Source organism: Sycon ciliatum, chromosome 4 (assembly GCF_964019385.1).
Source record: "Sycon ciliatum chromosome 4, ocSycCili1.1, whole genome shotgun sequence".
In the NCBI taxonomy this organism is placed as follows: domain Eukaryota; kingdom Metazoa; phylum Porifera; class Calcarea; order Leucosolenida; family Sycettidae; genus Sycon; species Sycon ciliatum.
The window spans coordinates 37,721,118-37,738,834 of NC_088646.1; the positions used below are offsets into that span (position 1 = coordinate 37,721,118).

The window sequence follows — 17,717 nt, forward strand, 5'->3', positions numbered from 1 at the left end:
AGACTGAACTTACTTCACGGTCAAGTGAACAGTGACTATTAGTGAAGTCGGAATAGCTGCTAAAAACTTCCCTTCCTGGGCTGAGCAGTTTCCGTCCTGCTGCGTTGGCGGAGACGAGTAACAGGAAGGACGTTCATGTAAAGAGCTCACTGTCAGTTTGCTTATTCACCTGAAGTACACTTCTGCTCGACCACAACTTAGAAGTCCTCGATTCATAGAGTCTTACCCAATGTAACTGGTACTCGGAACAGTAAGCAAAATTTGTCATCATCAAACTGCAATCGTTCTGCGAGTGTAAAACACAACACTGCTGTATAAATAACAGGGAGTGGTACAATGCGTACTAGTCCTTGGTAAATAGGCACAACTCGACTGTGAGCACAGGTGATGGAGCGGCTCGATATTCCATCGCAGTTCACTGGTCACAACTACTTACACAAGTCAGATCCCAGGTGTGGATCTGATCCGTATACAATAGTGTTTACTATTGCCTACTCGTACTACAGTACCAGTATATCTGTGGATTTGTCGTACACTACAAGGTCTCGTCATACGACGTACATAATGACTGCACTCGATCGAGAGAGTACTCGGTTCCTGGCCCCCTAGGACCACAAAGCAACGCTGAAAGAGTGATGACAAATCACCACCATACTGTACATTGCGTTGTTTGCTGACCGATGTTGCTTTTGCTATCGCAGTCCCACACCTGTCACTGTGTGAGTGACGGTGTCAGCTTTGGTGGTGTCTTTCTGCAGCGAGAAAGTCACATTGAAAAGGAAGTCACCTTTATGACACGAAAGAAGTAAAAGACGAGGCCCAAAGCAGCCGAAGACTGCTATTTGCAGCAGCAAGTCGTGTAGCTACATGTAGATCTACCATGATCACAGACACAGGTACTGAGCCTGAGGTAGCTATGATGTACCGGTACGTATACTTCAATGCGAAGTAGTCAACATTTGTAACAGATCGTAGCGTGACGGTGACCAACATACAAAGGAGGTGCTCACGGATGCAATGTCTGAGTACCAGTTTTCGGATTGCTTGGACGACCTTCCCAGGCTACAGCGAAGCAAGGTTAGTAATCATGGTTCTCCTTCAAACTAACTACTTACTTACTTCAAAGAAGCTGTTTACTTTGGAGCTACAACTGTAGTCACCGCCGATCATATCAGGCGTAGGACTCTCCTCTAAAAGGCAACATACGCTCCCAACTCCCAGGCAGCAAATGTTGCAAATGGCATGTTTAGCCTGATTTTAGGTATGCCTCGCCTAGTATGTACTCTGCCCCGTACAGTACACCAATAGCGGACGGGCGCGGGCATGGGTACTATCAAGAGTACATAACCCATGGTTATGTACTCTTGGTACTATGGTCGCCGATTGGTACATACCAGGTAACATGGTCGGGAGGCGCCCGGGCGCGGGGCCGCATGGGCCATGGGGTACGGGTGCTTTGTACCGTATCCCTAGGCCCTTGCAAGACTGTGCACGTGCAAATGGAAAGGAGTCGTAGATTTACAACTCTCAGCATCAGATCTGCAGCCACACCCACATCCACACTACAGCAGTTTCTATCCGCCTGCTTCCCTGCATATGCCATGGCCATGCATGCCTGGTCGTAGAGATGGTAGACCGCGTCCCTCCGGGTTTGGCTGGTGTCCGTGCTGCCAGGCCAGAGTGATCATCAGTTTGACCGCGACCTGATTTTGTTGGAGAAGTTCTCCAAAGCTGAAACGTGCCCAACCTTCGTCTGCTTTGTGTGGAAGTGGAGGACTCCGGCCGCGAGAGCAGTCTTGGCGTGTGTAGAGGCCTGTGGCTGGTCTGGACTGCCAACTGCTCGGTTCGTGCTGTTTGGTTTCTCCCATCAATCTTGAACACTCACCTCATGGAGGCCCGCGTAGAGTGACCAGTTTTCAAACTCTCTTTGCGTCCTATCTCCTTCACTTTTGGAGCCTCTGGCTTGTGAGAGGCCGTGGCTCTTTCATTGGTTGTTGGAGTGGTAGTAGACTTTGGGACGGCATGGCGCTGAAAGGGGATCAGGCGAAGAAAGACACACCCGTATCAACAAGTTTCACGGAGCATTTTGTGCGTTCACACACAATTTCTTCGACATCGGTAAGATACTGTTTGTGGATCAACCAGTGGAGCTTTTCATATCAGTACTGTCTCTGCCTCAGGCTCAGGTCTGTCTGTACGTGCGTTGAATGAAAGTTGTCCCGCTCCTCTAAGCATGCCATGTTTGCTTTGGCACACCCGTGTTTTGATGGGACTCGGATGATTGTATACTGATTACTGAAGGAATACTAGCGCAGACTGCTGAGAGACTCACTATGAGAGTACCGGTATTCCAATGTTCAGGTGTTGGTGGTATTGCATTGTGCACAACACGTATATGTAGATCACACGAAGATCCATAGCAGTGATTATGCTCTAGCACAATGTAGTTTCAATCGGTGGTTTTCGGATCGTGATCCAACCGCAGAAAGTACATATTTGATCATGCATGTTCTATTTTTGGCTAAGGCCAACTATTGCACATGGAAAAGTCAGTGTCGTTGGGTGTTGTTTAATACGTCCAAAGCAGTTTTGGACTGAGGTTTCCTGGATGACTCAAATGGCTGCTCATTGATTGGATTTCCCCTTTGAGACATTTTACCCTGCGTGGAAGAACCTTAGGTTTTCGGATAAGTTGCGGCTGCAAGCACATACGAATGCACCGGACACCGACAGGATATCATAGAGACCTGATGCTGTGTTATCTTGCATGCGCTGAGGAGGCATCGGGGTATGCCCTTTTCAACTCAAATTTTTCAGAACACCCATAGCATTGCACTGTTGCAAGTCCACTTGCGACAATCATATCATTGGTCAGGCACGACATCGTGCGACTAGAGGCATGACCTCATCCTCTCAGCCTGTCACACAGCATTAGAAACATTCTGGCGTACCTGGACTGCGCACAGCGGTTGCGTCTCTCTCACCAAAATATCTAGACTACGGGCAGTGAGTTTGGTGAGTGCAAACAAGCTAGCTGCCAGTTTTTGAGTGATTAGTCTCCTCTCAGAATCTAGGATATTGTTTTCGCAATGGCCTCTGGTTTGAATTTGTCATAAAAAAAACCGGGACCTGTGTATCAGCGTATAAGCCGACGTTCACTATTCGACCAGGCCTGGACATAACAGTTTTTAACTATATACAGAAAGCGGTACACTCAAACGCCTCTTATCCGGACACCTCAGACACGGGCACGTCTCTCTACCGGGCACCTTCAGCTTGAGTTCCTATAGCACAAATGCGTCGAATTTGGGTTTTTTGAACTTTTTCCGTATGTGGAAGTGCTTATGTTTCACTGCCAACCTATGTAATCCACACATTTTTATCAATGGGTTCCCTTTGTATCCTCAACATGTGCAATACGTGCCAAATAAACTTCTTCAAAAAATGATACATGGTAGATGAGTTATCCTGAGATACGGGCAAATCTGAGATACGGGCAGTGCCCGGTCCCAAGGTGCCCGGATAAGAGACGTCCGAGTGTATCTCCTTGTGGTACAAACTCTCAGTGATGTCAGTGTCGAACAATAAAATAATAATAATAATAAATGAAAGTACTGTAAGAAGAAAGCAAACATCACTGCATCCAAATGGCTATATGCTTCGAGCCCGGATTGCCTTCGTGTTCGGTGGTCTATGCAATCTATACAAATGCGATTGAGGCCGAACCTGTGGGTCCTGGCCTGGACTAGTGATGGCACAAAGCGCATGCATAAATTGGCCTTGCTCCAAACACCATTAGAATGGGCAGCCAGAGAGCAAGACCCACGTTTCTCGATACACCTGCCTATGTCATCTCCCCAGATGCTTCTACTCCCTGGTTTAGACATACAAGAAAGGTACCCTTTTCTGTTAAGTGCATGTAATGTTAACGGAAGTTAGTTTTTTTATTTGCCTGTCCACAGCCTCTTGTTGCTGCCAATTCTCGGCCCTCGTATCTCCGCACCAATAATCTTGAAGCTGACCAATCGAAGCTCAAGTCACTCGACCTCGATGTATACTGGAAGGAGTTTGAAGTTGTTCGAGAGTCTACGGCTGAGGCATCAGCATCAGAGGAGACAGATGAAGCACACAATGAGCCACCACCAGGTACGTACAGTGCTTTTGCAGTGTAGTGTAGCCGCCTGTTTTACACACCTTTATGTTGCCTCGAATTTAGAAGCACTGCAGATGTTCTTTTCCAGTGATTTGGCGTCAGGAATAGGCCACCTTGGTAATAGAGTCCAGACTGTTTTAGAATGTTTCGTGATGGTACTTCACGTACGTTATTTAGCAGTTTTGCTGTAAATTCTATTGACATGTGTGCACGTTGCAGACTATATTAGCTGACACGTGTCTTGTTATCCCCACTATACGAGTCTACTGGCTAGGGGGCAGCAATCTAATTTCACGTTGATAAATGGCAAGTCAGATCTTCGCCCGTTAGCCAGTAATTTGTTGTCGTTGTTTCAGAGTCTTTATTGTTGCATTCCAATACGATAATGCTGCTGGTTTTGTTGTTGCTGGTGGTGATGGTGATGGTGGTGGTGCTGCTGCTGTTGCTGGTGGTGGTGCTGCTGCTGCTGTTGCTGGTGGTGGTGGTGGTGCTGCTGCTGCTGCTGTTGGTGGTGGTGGTGGTGGTGGTGCTGGTGATGGCCATCCTGTTCGTGCTAGTGCTGGTGGTGCTGGTGTTGCCGGGCTTCTTGTTCTTGCTATCATTGAGTGTGATGTTGATGGTCGTATCTCTGCTGCTCTTTTCTCCAGGTGGTGTAGATAGCTGCGATGAGGAGAAAGCATGGCTCATGCAAGCTGGCCTTGGTGAAGTTGCCTCCCAACTGCAAGGTACTGCTTGTGCCAGCATGATCTGTACAATGGCCTGTGCTGTAGATCTCTCCAGCAAGATACTGTAATTTTACAAATTTTCGGCGTGCTTTTATTTTCGGTACTTTCGGTGCATCTGTTTCATACTTAAAATTTCAATACACCGAACAATAGGGAACTGCTTCTCTGTACCTAAAATTTCTGTTCACCTAACCTGGCCTTTTGCCCTCATACCGAAAATATTGAGCACTGAAAATTTCTGAAATTAGAGTACACAAAGCAATAGACACTGAGCCTTAGGAAAAGCTCTCACTTTTGTAGTTACCGTACTTGCAGATGACTCCCTTCACTATTATTGTTCAGTTGCAAATTGGCAACGTACATTGTTTTTTTTCTCCATAAATCGTCTTGGATATAAATGGAAGATATCCACGCTCACATGTAGACCCCATGACCCATACATGGCACCGACGTAGATGGCAAACGGCCTGTATAAGGAGGGTGCGTGTGCTTAAGTAGTGCACCTGTACGATTTGTGACGTCGCCCGCATTAGCTTACACATGTGGCTGGCCTCATTGTAATGTAACCTCTAGATGACTGTACTGTACCACATAAAGTCTTGTCCCTGCTATGTGCTTCGGCTATTTACTAGTGTTGCCCCACTACACGTACGATAGCATGATGATGCTTTCCTGCTCATGTCTGCAGATAATCAAATTGTCGATATTGACAACGTCAAGAAAGAAACAAGCAAGCTCAATTTCACTAACCAACAGACAGCGGCTGTAGTGCGTCGAGTGACGCGTGCCAATACAGCGATCCAGAAGTGGAAGGCGAAAACGACGGGCCTGCAGGACAGCGGCAATTCTCGGAGTAATTCTCGGCTGACGCCTGGAGAGTAAGTGAGATGAAATTGAAAACCCAAAGAATGAGTGAATGCTTTTCAAGTTTTCAAACTTGTTACAGGCTGTAACATACTCTCCAAGATAAATGCCACACTTATATTATTTCACTAAAAGTGAACTGGAATCTGCCCTGCGGCTCATACCCCCGACATACATTTCAATACAAATACAAACTGGAATGCGACATTCACCTCCAAGAGGGGTGGCGGTGTGCGTTGGGGGGGGGGGGGGGGACTAAATACGGTATTTGGGTTTTAGCAAGAGTTTGTCACTGCCAAGACTGTGCAACTTCACACCAGGTAGGACTTGTTTTTCGGAATTATGTCATTTTTCACAATATAACCGACTTGACTGCGTATAGAACTTGCTTTGCATGTGTTCAATCTCACATCTCCTCTGCGTACATTGAGCTGGTTACATCCTGGTACGTGACCTGATTCTTTTACTCCTAAAAAAACAGAGTTGTGGCAGCAACCCATCAGGAGTTACGCACTCTTGGTGGGAGTTATGTGCTCTTGGTGTTGGGTGTGAATAAGCAGCATTATATTTGATCTACACGTCCTTTGTGTGTGTCCGTGCATGCGTGCATGTGTGTGTTGGTTTGTTGGTTAGACCTGGTAGTCCGGAAGGAGGTGGGGCCGAGCTTGTCCTTACGCCGTCGGGTGATAACTTAATGGACGAAGACGGCGACTTCCTCATCTACGGATACGAGACGGAATCAGCACGAGACGTAAGCTACTCGTGAGAATTCCGCAACTATTGTCGTGCTCACCTCTCATGACCACGTGTGATGAATTGATGATGGCATATGGTGCACTGGGGTCGTATTGTTCGGTTGGTGCTCGTTTTGGTTCCTCATCAGTGTATTTAAAGACTGTCAAAAAATATGATATGCCGGGATTTGTCAGACCTCTACAGTAAGCAACCAGTTTGGGGAAAGGGAAAGTCTTTGTCAATTGCGTTGCCCGGCTCCGAGAGAGTGACATCGTAAGGGGTGATTATATGTGCAGCTCCAGCCCGGGCTGGTCGACAGGCGGGCCAGCCCGCCTGCAACGGGATCTCGGGGTTGTACACAAATCCACACAAAACCTGTGGTGCGTTTACATGGCAAGCGGGCTGGCCCGGCGAGGCGGGATCCCGCCTCGAGGCACCCGGGATCCCGGCTAGGCGGGCCAGAAAAAGCACATATAAACAGACCAGCCCGGGCCAGAGTTGTATTATTATGGTGTCGACACTGCGTTCATACCGTAGTAATGCACATAATAAAGGCGCATGCGCCTGTATTCGGATATAAGCACACTCTCACTTATAATATAAGCGCATGCTCTTATAAGCGAAGCACTACCAAAATTATCACTTTGACACAATCACGGATAAAAGTCTGTAAACAGCATACAGGAACCATGAAACTGACACTACAAGACCTAGTCAAACACACAGATTCTGGCAAACGAACTCTGATCGCGCATGCGCGTTTAGGTGAAAATATTTCATTTTTGAAAATTGGATTCGTAGCAAAAATTCACTTATAAGCGCATGTGCTTATATGTACGTTAATGCGGTACTACAAAATAGGTACTTTACCTTTTGGGGGAAGTTATAAAGAGGATTCCCGATATTGTCTTGAAAATCTATGAAGCTTTTTGTACAGCAACAAGAAGGACGTGCCGTGAGCACTGTTTATTTTTGTCGACATGCATGATTGTATTTTACAATGGAAGGGGAACTACTTGCAAAATACTTTGATATGGACAGCTAAAATGTGAAAAACAGGAAAAGAAACGAGGTGATACAACACACCAAGCATGTGGCATAGCGCAAAAAGAAATCAGCAGAAGAATACATTGTGTGGGAAAAAAGTTTTTAGGTTTAAAACATGAGTATGGCTTGCAGCCCTGCGTTTCAGCCCGGGACAGCACACTACAGTCGTAGTGTGTTTGTTGCATACTCACAACGGGCTGGTGTGTGCTCAGCGCATATAAACTCACTGCAGGCTGGCGACCAGCCCGGCCGTGCACATGTAAACACCCTTGGCGGGCTGGCCCTCTCGCTCCAGCCCGGGCTGGAGTTGCACATATAATAGGCCCCTTAGAGCGGTGTGAATGTGTATGCACAGCAGCTGGGCAGGGCACAGCTGCGGAGGCTGCGTAAACCATAGTGCGGCAGCTGGGCAGGACACCCCTGCATATATGTCTTGACAGGTAGAGAGGTTTGTTTTCTCGGAGACAAAAATGCAGTGAAACTCAAGAAAAGAAAATGAAATGACTGTATTAGTGGAAGATCTTTGAGGATGTGTTGATTGTGTGGATCCTGAAGCTTGCTATTTTCTGAGTTTTACGGAAACTTTTCAATTATAATAGTAGTGAATCGGTTTCGTCTCAACTTCTTTTCGTTCTCCTTTTCTTGCATGTGCATAGTTTGTGACTCTGCGAGCGGACCCGGCAGGCATATCCATGATTGAGGACTTCAGCGCGGATGATTGTACGAACCTGCGGCGCATTGCACTGATTGAGCTGACTGCTGTACTGGACAAGTTCAACATTTCCGTCCGGCCACTGCGGCATCGGAAAGTGAAAAAGAACGTCTCATCAAATGGTGAGTGGGAATGTCACTGGCTTTGAATCTTGCCTTTAATTTTCGTTGCATCCTGTATCCATTGCTTTGGAGATCTTTTGATTGAAAGGACCAAGTTCATGTATTTGAATTAGTCTTGTCACTGCATACTCTAAACTGGATTTTATCATGCTTGTGACCAGAAGTCTAAGCTGGCTCACCCCTTTCTTTTACCTGATGTGGTTTGATAATTATATTTTTTATTGTGGAAGGTTTCATCTTAAGTCATGTTAGCACCGTTGATCCACCAGCCGTGGCCTTTCTACCTGTGAAGCGACTTCAGAGCATACGTCAAAATACGGTGTTGAACCGAAGCGTGCACTTCTGTACACAATCTGTGCGAGTGCAGGCATGCCTGTGGATGAAACGGTGGGAGTGGAGGGGATCCGCGGTATTTAGCAGTAGTATCTGAAATAGTGTACAGTATAAGAAAGAGTACTAGTGTCTGATTAAAAAATAAAATTCCATTCAAGAGAGCCCAAGTTTAACACCATCGTTTTTGTCTTTTACAGGTTTTGTCTTTCAGTCAGGACTTAGTTTCATTTCCGGTCGATTCATGTTGATAAATGCTCCTGCCCTCTGCTCCGAGCACACAGTGCAAATGAAAATATTCTTCATTTCCAGTCCAGTCTGGGTAAGTTAAAGTAGTCCCGTGGGTGGCTGGTTGTGGTAATGATGATCGTGATGATGTTCCCTTTTTTCTCTACAGAACATGCCATACTAGGTGTACCGCTCACGACGCTACTGGAACGAGATCAACTCGTGGATCCGAGCGCAAGGATCCCGTTCTTCGTAACGCAGGTGCGTACCCGACCGGACCCTTCCCGGAGCTTCTCACTTCCTCTTGTATTGCTTGTCGTTTACAGTGTCTTATCCTCTTTGCTGAACTATTCTTCCTTCCACTGGAATGTCTTATTCTTCTTTTTTCTTTCTTTTTTAGATCTGTGAATTTATGGAGGAGAATGGCTTGGAGAAGGAGGGAATCTTCCGCGTACCAGGGAACTCTGCAAAGCTCAAGGTACTTAGTATGCTCATGTTGTAGTCTGGTTAGAGGTAGAAATAACGAAAAGCCAACTAGTTGTGTTCCATTGTACTATCGCAGAGTGTGACAATTGATCCATGATCCGCCAAGGCTGCTCTGCCACTAACAGCCATTTACACTGTCCTTCTATGCGTATTACAACTGAAGTATAATGCAGCTAGCTCTCTTGCTTCATAGTCTGGAGATCTATGTATGGTGGACATGAGTTGACTGTCACTTCCTGACTTCTGCAAGTGCTACCTCAACCATGTGATTCTGTGCGCAGAGATTACGAGAGGAGATGGAATCGGGCCCGATCCGCTCGTTTTCCTGGGAAGGTCGGGGAGTGAATGACGCTGCCACTTTCCTCAAGCAGTTTTTGCGGTGAGTTAGCTGAGTCAGTGGTCCCACACAAGCCGTGGCATCAGAGTCTTCAAATGTGATCTTGAAAGCAGGCTACGTCTTGCTAAGCCCCTGGTAACCATGGTAACCAGACATGTGCTGTGTAGACTACTTAGTTGAGTGTTACTATTCCAACCGTGACAGTATTCTGTTTTTATTGATTTTGATTTGCACTTTTTGGTGGGTCTAATCCACCGGCCCCACCGCTTTATAAGCTGAATCTGGCACCATGAGAGTGATGGCATTCCTGCGACTGTGCCACGGTCAGTCTGGCTCTTGCATGAGTGATGAACATATCCTTGTGACCAGGCAGGGTAAAAAGGCAAGGTGCTTCTACACATGAAGTGGATATTTGATAACTTGCGTTTCTCAAAAATCTGGAAAAAGGTAAAACGCACCTTTTATGGTTTACCCTGCCCGCTCGCATTTGTACTTTCGTCCTTGAGATACCGGATTTGTGCTGATATCACTACATGACTGTACCTTTCCACTTGTTTCCATTTTCAGGGAGCTGCCCATTCCTCTTCTAACGTTTGAGTACCTTAGTCTATTCACAGTTGCCGAGAGTGAGTACCTACTCAATGCATACACATACAACCAAGAGTACATAACCCCCCAGAGTGTGCAACGCCTGATCCAGCTCTGCATAGGGTCTTGGTCGAGCGGAATCAGATCTTTGCGTCATAATACCGTACACATCTGAGGGGAACCCGGGGAGTCGCGGGTACTCTTGGATCAAAAACAATGGTGCCCTGCCTTGAGACCGGCCTTGCACTGGTGTGGAGTGTACGCATGACATCAGAAGATCCGATTCCACTCGACCAAGACCCTATGCAGTGCTGGATCGGCGTTGCACACTCTGGGGGGTTATGTACTCTTGATACTACCTACTCAATGCATACACATATATACCTACTCAATGCATACACACATTATGTATACCTGGTCACTGCACACACCCATGGTGACAACATTTTGCTCAGGCCATTATCCGTGTGCTAATTTTGCCATGTAAGACACAATACAATACGATAATACCCGAGAGCGTTGTGAGCTCGCAGAGCATCGTTCAACTCACAAACTGGGTTGTTGTGCATCCTGCGCATTCGCCACATTGCCTATGTATGTATTGGAGTCCAGTACTGTCGGTTCCGAAGAACTGGGGGGGGGGGGGGGGGCAGCCTCCTAGCCTAGACCGTTCTTATTTTCATGTACTATGGTCTATGCACAGTTGAGTCACCGTGTATACATTAGTATGTTGTGCTTGGGGGAATTCTAGCCTGTTCGTTCTTCGGTACCCAACAGTACTGTCGGGGAAGTATAGTACTCGGCTTGCTTGGAACAGAAACGAGGCATTTCTGCGATGTCCAGCCCTGAAGCATGTATCATCTTTATTGGCGTCACCGTGCATAAGTTATAGGCATACGATGTATGCATGTCATGTACAACAGGCTCAGAAACACATTGTTGTTTGGTTGCTGTCTGTAGCTGATCAGGAGCAGTGAGCCCGGGTGCACTGTGTATGCGTGAGAGAGGTCGGCCCACAGTGAGGGCGACACTGAATTGAACGGTTTTGGCCTGGTGAGACTGTGTTGCATGTGTGGAATGTTCACAATTGTGTGCGTGCTACATTTGAACTTTGAGCTACAAGTAGTGGCGTCATCGTGCATACTCCAAAGGATGCTATGAAAGCGTACAGTTCGAGGTGAAAATGGACACTAGGCGCCGAAAGTATTTTGTTCCAAGGAAGCTGTGACATAGTGTTCCCCAATTCAGTGTCTGTGTGTGTTATGGGGTTTGAAAACACGGTGCGTGCGGTCCATTGGCGTTTGTTTTGCATTTTACTGTTTATCTTCGTTTCTATTGTGTCTTTTCTGCAGATCTGAAATCCAGAAAACTTCAGCTCAAGGCATTCAACTTGTTACTGATTCTTATACCCGATGTTCACCGCGAGGTTTTAAAGGTGTGTGTTGTATCTTTGCTATTGATGACTATTGTATCTATTAAATGTCTGGACAGCTACAAAATGTAGCTAGATTGCTGCTACTGTATTGAAGTATTAGCTTTTCCTGGTGGGGTTCCATGAGTAAGTCTATAGCTTTCATATGGCTGTCCGCAAAACTGGCCTTCTGTGGTGTCTGTATGTTGCTTTAGCGGCTCCTCGAGCTATTCAATAAGGTAATAGATCACGAGGAGAGGAACAAGATGGGTGTCAACAACGTTGCCATGATCGTCGCCCCCAATTTGTTCTGCAAGCTGGAGCAGATGACTGGAAACGCCGAGGCAGAAGTCAGATTTGCCGCCGGCTCTTCGCATGCGGTCCGCTTCCTGATCACGTTTGCGCCGATTCTGTTTGCGGTGAGTTGCTATTCAGCTTCAGTACGACCTTTACTGGTGTGTACATGTACCTCCAATTCACTTTTACCGCACTGCCAGGCAGTGTCTTATGTGAGTTACTGAGGCCAATTACTGTGCCTAGCGGGTCTATTTCTGAGTGGATACTCTATCTATTATATCTTTGCCTGATGAACGTGCAAACGTAAAATTCGGAGTTGCAATACAATTGTGTTCCACCTTACTTGTGGCCAGTACTTCTTCTAATCTATTCTGTTACACTCTGTGCAATGGGCGCAGGTTCCCAGTTACATGGTGAGGCAGCTGCGGCAGCTAACAGACGTAGAAGGCATCAAGGGGAGAAAGCCCAAATCAACCAAAGAGGTGAGGCAGACGCTGCCATTTTCTTCACTGTGTCCGTCTTGGTTTGCTGTGAGGTTTGCTGTGAAGTTTGGCTTGTCAGTTTACTTTCATGCTCCACTTCTCCTCACTGAGCATCGGAGGAGGCTTTGTAAGGGTTGGTTCACATATCGCCGGTACGCGCCGGGAGTCACCGGCGGTAGGCTTCTTGCAACCTCTCCCGGCGCATTGCGATTGTGTGAACCCGTGCAGTCGTAACAAAATCATACGGTAAAATATCGCAAGGGACCGCCGGCAAAGTTGGACAGTGCCCAACTCTTGCGATCTGCCCCGGCGCCGATCCCGTACAATTTTGACCAAAAGTGGTTTGTGAACCGTTCGCGCCCGTGATCGCCGGCTGCCGGGAGCCAGACTTTGTCAAAATATCAAACCAAACTTGTCCTAAATTTTCCTAAATTGAAGCTAGAGAGGAGGTCCGTTCGCCATTCTTGTAGTCGCTTCAAGCTGGCAAATAAGTCAGCATACCAGCCCGTCCTTCTCGGATGATCTGCTTGACCATTGTGCAACTTATGAGACAAATACAATTGAAACAAATAAAAAATAAGATGGATACATTGGCAAGTTCTTGTGACTTCCCCAACGTTTGCAAGCATAATTTCGACACCATCGCTTACTAGACTGCAATAAAATGTGTAGAAGTATTTTCATGATCTCCAGTAAAAGGTAGCACCGAGTGGCCATCACCGAAAGACCTTGAACTACTGAAGAAACATAGAATTCAAGCTTCAATTGGCAAACCTGTCGTAGCATTTGGGCACATTCTGTACTACTTTGTAGTAGATTTGGTACTCGAACCGTATGCGCAACGGATCGGGAGCTGGCTCACCGCCGATGTCTTGCGGCGCCGATTTTGCTTATGTGAACCAACCCTAAAGTTTGTGTAAGGTAGTATGATGTAGGCCAGTCTTGAACCTAAGACATGTACACAAAGCAGAAGTTAGTCTTCTACTTAAAAAAAAAAAAAAACTAGCTTGGTCTACCGCCATCCTTGTCCCTTTTCTTGTCCCTGATGCAACTTCCATGTGATGTGTACTTCTCAGGTACAGCGGCTCTTGAAGAAGGAGGCGAAGCGAGAGAAAAGTTATTCAGGCAACTCCCTAACTGAATATCGATCTTCGTTTGATGGCATTGATGGACCTTCTAACGAATCCGCAGTAAGGCCTGCAGATACCTATCTATAACTTTCTTGTCCAGATCTCAATGACTTGCTTTTTTTGTGTGTTGCTGGATCAGTGAAAACACTTAGCCTTCTGCTGTATATTAGTAATGCATTCTTCTTTGGACCAGACGAGACCACACGGTGCTTGCACACATGAGCACTGACAGCAGTGTGCGGTCACTGGTCACGTCTGGTCCAAATGAAAATGGCATCAGCGAATCATGACTTCTGACGTATGCTGTACACACGTGGACTGGGTTTTGGTCTGGTACACTTCCTTGTTGCCTGTACCAATATACAACTATATCGTTTTACTCTGATAGTGTGTGTAGCTGTGTGTGTGTGTGTGTGTGTGTGTGTGTGTGTGTGTGTGTGTGTAGCTGTGTGTGTACGTGTAGCTGTGTGTGTACGTGTAGCTGTGTGTGTACGTGTAGCTGTGTGTGCACGTGTAGCTGTGTGTAGCTGTGTGTGCACGTGTAGCTGTGTGTAGCTGTGTGTGCAATCCCAGCACAAGTTGCTACGGCTTCTGCTGTAGCATTGCTATCATCGCCTCTGGTGATGGGCGTCAAATGGTGTGTGTGCTTTCATGTTATAATCTGCTTGTGCTCAGACAAGTTGTGTAATCAAGGTCTTATCGCCAGAGTACCTGAAGGTCAGTATGGCTATGGAGATCCATGACGGCATGACGGCCAGTGGAGTGCTGGACCTCTTCAAGAAGAGACAGACAGGTGCGGGGAGTGACACAGAATGTGACAACAATTCAGGTACGTGATCACTGTTACCGTGAAAGTACACACATCAATCTATCAAGTGTCTTTCCCTGCTTTCCAAGAGCAGTTCAGTTGCTTTGCCTGGTTGATTTCGTCTTCTCATTTCAGCTTCAACGGTATGTAGCTTCCCGTGCTGTGTTCCACAACTTGTCAACTGTTATTCTCTGCTAATGTGTGACATGCCACAGGTTCGGAAGAGCCATTGGATCGGTTGCAACAGCATCTCTTCCCGGTATGTAATGAATAGAATACTAATAATGTTGCTTTGGCGCAGTACTCCAAATATTTGCAGGCCTGGAAAGGACATAAGCTGTCAAAGTGTAGGTAGTCCTGAATGGATAATACTAAATTCAGGAGCATGCCAAGATGGACTATTCAATCATACCGTACTTCCACGCACAGAAGCACGTGTGGTAAATTGGTAATATAATTATGAACAAACCGATCACGCAATTTCAGCTAGCACTGTACAGCTTGTTACCTAATTTGCCAGTTGACACATTGACATTGCTAGGCACAACTGATGCCAGAGTCTCTTTTCACCCAAGTCTAGCATGAAGGAATTGTCCATGGAAACTGCACCAGCACACATAATGGTGTGTGAAGGCTGGCCTCTGCATCCATAAAGGGCCATGTTTATTTTACAGCCCGGTGTACATGATGCATATTATACACATGTGCTTACATGCAAGCAAAAATGACCTCTCCTTTCTACCAAAAACAGTGACTTTTTCTACACATAAGCGTGCTTTTGTGCGGGGAAGTAAGGCCTTTTGTAACACTCTTTAAAAAGACTTTTGAGATAACAGTATACAATGATCCGTCTCTGATTTCTTTATGGGTAGTACACGAAATGGTGGCCTGCCAATGTGAACGTCTTTGCTTGATTCGTTCCTCAACATGTCCGGTGATGTGGTCACGAATCCGGCTAACTTTACGCCTTTTTTAGTGCTCACTATGACCAAGAGGTTTATGTACTCTTGCCATGACGTGTCTACAAAAGCATTATCTGACATGAGCTTTCCAGCTCTCCAGCTTAACGACCCAAACAATCCCGCTGCTTGCTAGTGTTCACCGTGTCTCATGTACACTCTGCTGTGTCTCTGATCGCTTTCTGGTAGACTTCGCCATTAGGATCAAGACAGCACTCACCGCGCTCATCCGTCTCGTTGCAGTGCGACCCAAGACAGTATCGGTCACGTACGGGCAGTGTTTCACTCGCCGAGACAGTCACGGGACTCTGCGATCAGCTAGCCGATGCAGACCTTTACGAGTCTGGCGGCAATGTCCGTAAGTATTCACACGCCGAGGTTGTGGGCTGTCAGCAGACCACTGACGGGGAAACACGGCTCTTGAACTGTGCCCTGGTGGGGTATTAGTGAGTGAGGGGGGGGGGGGTAGCTCTTGAACTGTGTTCTGGTGGGTTGTTAGCTGAAGGGAAAGTTAACTCTTGAACTGTGTCCTGTATGGGATAGTCGTATGTACTGAGATATTAGCTCATATCCTAGTGTTCATGTGAAGTTCTGGCACAGGAAGTTTAGACCCTGGTGTTCATGTTGTTTAGCATGAGCACGGCCTGCATAGTGGACAGCATGCACAGAGCACAGGGCACGTCTGCGCTTGCACTGAACCACATGAAGCGAGCAGGCAAGGGCCCGATCTCATTTACCACCACTGTACCAGTGCAGTAAACTGTTATGATGGTGCCATTCAGCTCTCTCATTTTCACCACTGTTCTTTCCGTGTCTGCTACAGATGAGCGCAAGCTTCGGGCAGACTTCGACATCATGGCCATACGTCGTATCAACCCCAGCGCCCAGTGGGTGATCAGAAAGCGGCAGCGATCTCCCGTCAACACGTGACATGCTGCTGAGACCCGAACAACAGAGCCAGGTGCTTTGCATTGATATTTTCTTTTCTTATAGACCAATTGCACATACTATTGCTGAGCACAATGAGATTTAGGTAAGTCACTACGTTGCTGTCTGTCTCCTATCATTTTGTTTTGTCTCTCATACGCAAAACTCTTTTATCTCTGGCTTTTCGACCCCATCATAAAACTGTAGTCGTCTATTCATGAGAAACCTTGACATCTGCTATATGGAGAAGTACAGAGCTAGGCGAAGCCATCTTATTTCGACTTATTTGAGCTCCGGTGAGTGTGAGCCCTGCCGCTGCGGGTGCTCGTGCTCCACTCCTAGCTATGGCTCCCATCAACTTTTAATTTATTCTGTAGCACGTAAATTCCCCTCCCAGCACGGACCGGACACCGTATTAGAATTTGGAAAATTCATCGCCCGCCTAGTTCCGACTGTTGAGTGTGTTATACAGTTCTATTATTACTACTTTGACGTACCTCTTATTAATAAATCAAACTAATTATTAAATTTATCGCTAGGATTTCTCCAGTGGACAGACCACTCCTTTCCTCTTACTATTTCCTCTTCTGGAAGCCCTGTTGATTCGCCATGTTATAGTCTGTTAGATACTTTATCATCCTGTTTGCCTCTCACTCAAGACTTATGAGTGGAGCTCCAAACCGGCAACTATAGTATATTGTTATTCGAGTGAGGCGCGTCTCGCGGATACGTGTGCAGACACGCTGTGATGACAGTGGGCGGTGTCCACAACGATTTGCAAGCCACGTCCCCAATGATTTTTTTCGGGGTAACAGCCTCTTTTACGGGCAAAATAAAGTCATGTAGACGTGAAAAAAATTCGTCCCCAATGATGCAAGTAGACACTGCAGCAGAAAAGTCCTATGTTTGTACACCAGGGAGCAAGGCGAGATAACAATAGTCATACATGTAGTACCGAAACGATGTGCGCTTCACCCCTGGATTTAGAAGGTCAACACTGTCTGGGGTCTATGCGACTAACTCGGACGGTGATCGTGGTCATGACTTGCAGACCGCAGGCCAGCGATTGCCAGTATGTCCTTTGCAAGCGTGTAAATCGACCCTGCTCCAAAAGCGACTGTAATGGGCAGCCCGGGGTCGAAACACACATGATAATTAGCTTTTCAGTCGCCCATGCCGACTACCTGATGGATATGTAGGTCTTAATAGTGATGGTGGCCAGCATGATGGGACAGAAATGATTTCATGTATTAAAGATCACTGCATCTGTCCCTTTCGGAAATTGTGAACAAAAATTTTAAATTCCGTGGGGAAATGGGTTATTCTGTGTCACTTTCTGCGAGCCTTTCACCGTCCTCATAGAGAACAACCTTGTT

General features: G+C 46.6%; 1 protein-coding gene across 2 annotated transcripts; it reads left to right on the top strand.

The window, feature by feature from the left end:
* Window positions 1-592: 592 nt before the first annotated feature.
* On the top strand, window positions 593-17,050 carry LOC135815999 (rho GTPase-activating protein 18-like). 2 transcript variants are annotated; one of them, XM_065329357.1, is made up of 18 exons: window positions 593-1,077; window positions 3,963-4,146; window positions 4,801-4,878; window positions 5,567-5,756; window positions 6,376-6,493; window positions 8,181-8,358; window positions 9,086-9,177; window positions 9,317-9,394; window positions 9,684-9,781; window positions 10,307-10,365; window positions 11,680-11,762; window positions 11,954-12,157; window positions 12,434-12,517; window positions 13,594-13,707; window positions 14,323-14,476; window positions 14,671-14,714; window positions 15,604-15,772; window positions 16,238-17,050. In XM_065329357.1, the coding sequence occupies exons 1-18, from the start codon at window positions 1,018-1,020 to the stop codon at window positions 16,342-16,344; spliced, it is 2,094 nt and encodes a 697-aa protein (XP_065185429.1). In that variant the 5' UTR covers window positions 593-1,017; the 3' UTR covers window positions 16,345-17,050. The 2 variants fall into 2 exon arrangements, with proteins under 2 accessions (XP_065185429.1, XP_065185428.1); XM_065329356.1 differs by lacking the exon at window positions 593-1,077 and adding an exon at window positions 1,660-2,118.
* The last annotated feature ends 667 nt before the right edge of the window (window positions 17,051-17,717 follow it).